A 5,564-nucleotide genomic window follows, 5' to 3' on the forward strand; every position below is an offset into this window, starting at 1 on the left:
ATGAATTTATTGAACATTCAATATAAATGGGTCTGTTGTTAATGTGTAGTTTTAAAGCTACGTACCTTTTCAACGCAATTGTTTTTGTTAAAAGATAAAATCAGACACTTCGGATGAAACAGCCAGAGGTGTAAGCTTACATTATCAATAGGATTAAGAAAAACTTCCGATAATATACAGAGATGCATTGTTTTTGAGACTAACAATTAGTATTTGATTTCGCAGATGCAAAGGAGCTAGGCATATGCTTGGACAATTGTTTGAAGGCCTAGGAGATTTATCAAGCGTAGTACTACTATTGGTTTATACTATCATTCTGTGGAATTAAAACAATATATATATACCCAAAAAATAATCAGTATCCAATGTCTTTAAAGAAAAGAAAAGTACATAAAGTTCTCAATAGAAAAATATAAGTGATGGCCATTATGTCAATTCACAAACCCGTGCAACATGATCTCAAGCTCTTAATCAATGTCTGATAAGTTTTATCTATTTCAATGAAGAAAACCGAAAACAGTAACAAAAAGTTGCCCTCGAACCAACATTTTAATCTATTGAAGGTTTAGAAACTCACTGCCATCTACAATCTCTCTCTATGAGAGCAACTTTCTCTCTATTCTAGAGAGAGAAAATCACCCCCTGTAGGTGTTTCAAACTTTCCCAAAATAATTTCATATCTAGGCGCCAAAATAAAAAACTTCCCAAAGAAGGAAACCTACCAAACTTACCTACTTCTTTGAAATTGCGCTCGGAATTTCTAGGAGATGTAGCCAGATTTATCCCAATGTTCTAGTCCTTTACGTTTTAGGAGTGACAGAACTTGTGTCTTTTTCTTTTTCTTCGTTTCGTTTTCGTGTTTTGTGTTGTTTTTGCTCTGATTTTGTGCTGGTGCGTTTTTTCAGATTTGGTTTTGGATCTTGACTGGAGGCATCATAGGATGCGGACTAATTCCAGATTGGTGCTGGCCTGTGAAGGAACCTGGAAAAGGCAGTGGATAGGCTGTGGGAAGAATGGAGAATAATGAAGAAGTTCTAAGAAAGTTCAAGCTCTCTGAGGAGGAAAGAGAGGGTGTTTGCCTGGAGGAGGAGCAAGTAGCAAAAAGAGTACTGGAATGTAGACTGAGTTTGATCGGGAAGGTATGGGGAGACAAGCAGGTGAACATAGGTGGAATGAGGAGCTTTGTGAGTGGTATGTGGTCTCAGGTGAAGAATGTGAAAGTAATAGAAATTGGACGCAATTTGTTTCAGTTTATTTTTGAGAGGGAAAGAGACATAGATGCAGTGATGAGTAGGAGGCCATGGATCTACGATGGACAACCACTAGTTCTGCTGAAATGGGTAGCAGGACTGGAGGATGATGCAGAGGCTCTGAAGAAAACGCTAATTTGGGTCCAGATCTGGAACATTCCTTTACATTGGGCCACAAAAGAGGCTAGAAGGAAGATAGGTAGCATATTCCCAAAGGTATGTGATGTGATTATCCCACAGAGTGAAGGGAAGAAGGGTAAACATTTGAAAATTTTGGTTGAGATTGATCTTTCAGTGCCTTTACCTCAGGGGATCATAGTTAGTTGTAGTGGTGGGAAGAGGTGGATTGAATTTAGATATGAAAAATGCCCAGATTTCTATTTCGGTTGCGGTCTGATTGGGCATAGTGAACGGAATTGTGGAAAGAAAGGGATGACTATAGAGGGGGATTCCCAGTATGGAAATTGGCTGAGAGCGAGTCATCCTCGAAGTCCAAACAGGAGGAATAGGAATGGGAGGCTGATGAGGAGGAATAATAGGAATGAGGAGAGAGTTGAGAATAAGTTGTTATTAACCTATACTGAGGACTTTCACAAAGGTAAGCAATCAAATGGTTTGTCTAGGAGGGGTGAAAGAAATGAGAGTGCGGGAGAGGGGAAAAGTACTAAAGGAGGGGAAGTTGAAAAGGCTAGGGGGAGTAAGGGAGATGGGGAGGCAGGAATAGGCAGAGTTAGGGAGGGTGGAGATGAGGGGGATATGAGAGGGAAGGGGGCTGCGGGAACAACAGGATAAAGGAAGTTTGGAGGAGGGGGAAGGGGATGATGACTTGATGTGGATTGATGGAGTACAAGGCAGAGCAAATGAGAACAGGCTTGCTGAGGGATTATTAGGGGGGAGGGAAGGTGAGGTGTTGAGTGGGGAAAGCAAGGGACAAAGGAAGGAGGGTGAACAAAAGGGCAGGTCTACAGGGAGGAAAAGGGGCAATAAGACGTGGAGAAGGATTGTGCTGGAGGTAAGTAAGAGGACGCCACTAGGAGAGATTAATGTGGGGGTGAGTGAGCTAGGGAAGGGAAAATGAAGCTAGAGAGTGGAGAGTGGGAGGTGTTTGAGGGGCAAGAAGGCAAGGAAAATAGGAAGAGAGCTAAAGCTGGGAATGAATCTGGTGAGAGGATGGACTTGACTGAGGGAATGGAGCCCACCCTAAAAGGGGCTCCAAGGTTTACATGAAGGCTCTGGTGTGGAACTGTCGAGGTGTGGAGAGTCCCTTGACAATTCCCCAACTGAGGGAAGTCGTGAGACTCCACTCTCCAGTTCTAGTGTTTCTATCAGAAACTAAGAAGAATAAGAGCTACCTAAATAAAGTGAAGCAGTGGATACAATTTGACAATGTTTTTGTGGTAGATCCAGTTAGTATAGCAGGGGGGTTGGCTGTAATATGGAAAAAGGAGTTGGCGGTAAAGAAGATTCTGTTTACCAGCTTTACTATAGAGCTGCTGATAGAAGATAATGAAGCAAAGTTTGACTGGTGGTGTATAGGCACTTATGCTAGTTCAGATACAAGAATCAGAAGAGAGCAGTGGAAGGTACTTACCAGGCGAAGTGTGATGTGGAGAAAGCACTGGGCCATAATGGGAGATCCTAATAATATTCTGTCTAACAGTGAAAAGTGAGGAGGAACACATAGAGCAGAGGTGAGTTTTCAGGATTTCAGATCCTTCATAAATGATAATGAATTGGTTGATATAGGATATGTGGGAATTCCATGGACATGGAGTAATAATTGGGGAATTGAAAGTGAAGTAAAAAAGAGGTTAGATAGGATTTTAGGTACTAGAGATTGGGCTGGAAAGGTTGATAAGGCAAGGTGCCTCCATGTAGAAACTGAGGCATCTGATCACTGTATTTTGGTGTTGGATACATGGCCTAATAGAAGGAGAAGGAAGAAAAGATTTATATTTGACAGAAGATGGCTACAGCAAGAGGACATAGGAGAGATGATAGGGAAGGCTTGGGGAGAGCAGCAACAAGGTTCCAAACTATACAAAGTCAAATGTAAAATCAAGCAAGTCAGAATGACCTTGCTGAGGTAGAGTAAAGGATGTGCAGGAAACTCAAAGAAACAGATAGAAATGCTGAAAAAAGAAATCAAGGAAATCAAAGAGAAGACAGATGAAGGTAATAGGACTCAGTTACTACATCTAAAAAAGAAGCTGGCTGAGGCATATAAGAGGGAAGAATTATATTGGAGCCAAAAGGTTAGGGTGAAGTGGTTACAGGAGGAGGATAAGAACACTAGCTATTTCCATGCTATGGTGAATGGTAGGAGGAAAATGAATAGGATCAATGTACTGCAGAAAAGGAGTGGGGAGTGGTGTGAAAATGAAGAGGAAACCTACCAGGAGATATTAGACTATTTTGCATAGATTTTTACTTCAAAAAAGCCAGATGATTTTGCAGAAATTTTACAAGGAATAGCACAGACTGTCACTGCTGAGATGAACAGGAGACTGATCAGGCCAGTCACAAACCAAGAAATAAGTCAAGCAATCTTCTCGATGCATCCAAACAAGTCTCCCGGGCCAGATGGTATGTCTTATTTTTTTTCCAAAAATTTTGGCACATTATTAAGTCTGATGTTGTCAAGGCAGTGCAAAGTTTCTTCCATTCTGGTTTTTTGCTTAAGTCATTCAATGAGACTTTAATAAGTCTGATTCCTAAAACAGATTCCCCCTGCACAATCACAGAGTTTAGACCTATTAGTTTGTGTAATGTGGTCTATAAAATCATCTCCAAGGTGCTCACAAATAGATTTAAAACTGTCCCGAATAGCTGCATTAGTGAGTCACAATCTGCTTTTGTTCCTGGAAGGCAAATTTTAGATAATGTCTTTGTAGCTCATGAATGTGTCCATTTCCTAAAAAACAAAAGGATTGGGAAAGAGGGATATATGGCTATCAAACTAGATATATCTAAGACGTATGACAGGGCAGAGTGGGAGTTTCTGGCCAAAGTGATGCTGAAAATGGGGTTCTGTCCCAGATGGATTAATTGGATTATGAACTGTATAACTAGTGTAACCTATGTAGTGAACATTAATGGTGAGAAGACAGGTTTCATTAGATCAACTAGAGGGTTAAGGCAAGGGGATTCTTTATCCCCATATCTGTTTCTGATATGTGCAGAGGGCTTTTCTTCTTTGCTAAAGCAAGTTAATGAACAGGGAAAGCTGATAGGTCTGAGGATTGCTAAAGGAGCCCCTAGGCTTTCTCACTTGTTCTTTGCAGATGACTCACTGATTTTCTGCAAAGCAAGTGGGAAGGAAACTGATCATTTGAGGAAATTCTAGAAGTATACAAAAGAGCTTCTAGACAGTTGATCAATATGGAGAAATCATCCATCTTCTTCAGTAGGAATGTTAGGAATGCATATAGGGAATGTGTGATGGCTGAGCTGCAAGGGATGAGACAAGTGCTGCAGAGCAAATATCTAGGTCTGCCCTTGGTTATTGGGAGATCTAAGAGGCAAGTGTTTGACTTTATAAGGAAGAAAACCACTGCAAAGCTCAAAGGGTGGAAGGAGAAGCTGCTGAGTCAAACTGGAAAAGAAGTGCTCCTTAAGTCTGTCATAATGGCTATGCCTACGTATGTGATGTCTTGTTGCTTGTTACCAAAGGCTTTATGCAAGGAGATATGCTCAGAGATGGCTAATTTTTGGTGGGGACAGAGGGAGGAGGAGCATAAGATTCACTGGCTCAGGTGGGGGAGAATGACTGAGGTCAAAGCAGATGGAGGACTAGGCTTTAGAGACTTGCATGAGTTTAACTTAGCACTGCTAGCTAAGCAGCTCTGGAGGCTTTTGACTAGGCCTAATCTACTGGTGAGCAGGATAATGAAAGCTAAATATTTCAAAGGTGCATCCATCTAGAACACAAAGGCCTCTGGTGCTAATTCATGGTGCTGGAAGAGTTTGTTGAGTGCCAAGGAACTACTGCAGGAGGGGATAAGAAAAAAGGTGGGGGATGGGAAATCCATTAATATCTGGGAGGATCGATGGCTTCCTAGCTTAGAAAGTGGCAGAGTCAGGACTAAGAGAAGGGAAGGAATCATGATTCAGAGGGTGAGTGAACTTATCAAAGAAGGGCAGTGGGATACAGAGCTGATTAAACAAGTGTTTGAGGAGGGAAGAGTATACTGAGAATTTCGCTTAGTGTGCAGCCAGTGAAAGATAGAATTTATTGGAATTGGTCTACTACTGGGATGTACACAGTCAAATTAGGATATAGAATGGCAAAAAAAAAGGAGAAGGAAGGGGGTG

General features: G+C 41.4%; 1 protein-coding gene across 1 annotated transcript; it reads left to right on the forward strand.

The window, feature by feature from the left end:
• Positions 1-2,473: 2,473 nt before the first annotated feature.
• LOC140005464 (uncharacterized) lies at positions 2,474-4,596 on the forward strand. The gene is made up of 5 exons (XM_072046462.1): positions 2,474-2,909; positions 2,997-3,278; positions 3,357-3,595; positions 3,692-3,836; positions 3,974-4,596. Exons 1-5 carry the CDS (start codon positions 2,474-2,476, stop codon positions 4,594-4,596), a joined length of 1,725 nt encoding a protein of 574 aa, XP_071902563.1.
• The last annotated feature ends 968 nt before the right edge of the window (positions 4,597-5,564 follow it).

Source organism: Coffea arabica, chromosome 4e (assembly GCF_036785885.1).
Source record: "Coffea arabica cultivar ET-39 chromosome 4e, Coffea Arabica ET-39 HiFi, whole genome shotgun sequence".
NCBI lineage: Eukaryota > Viridiplantae > Streptophyta > Magnoliopsida > Gentianales > Rubiaceae > Coffea > Coffea arabica.

Coding starts and splice junctions, on each gene's coding strand:
- LOC140005464 (XM_072046462.1), top strand. CDS start 2,474: ATGAAGGCTCTGGTGTGGAACTGTCGAGGTGTGGAGAGTCCCTTGACA. Junction 2,910..2,996: donor TAATAATATTCTGTCTAACA/GTGAAAAGTGAG, acceptor TGGTTGATATAG/GATATGTGGGAATTCCATGG. Junction 3,279..3,356: donor TTGGGGAGAGCAGCAACAAG/GTTCCAAACTAT, acceptor AAGGATGTGCAG/GAAACTCAAAGAAACAGATA.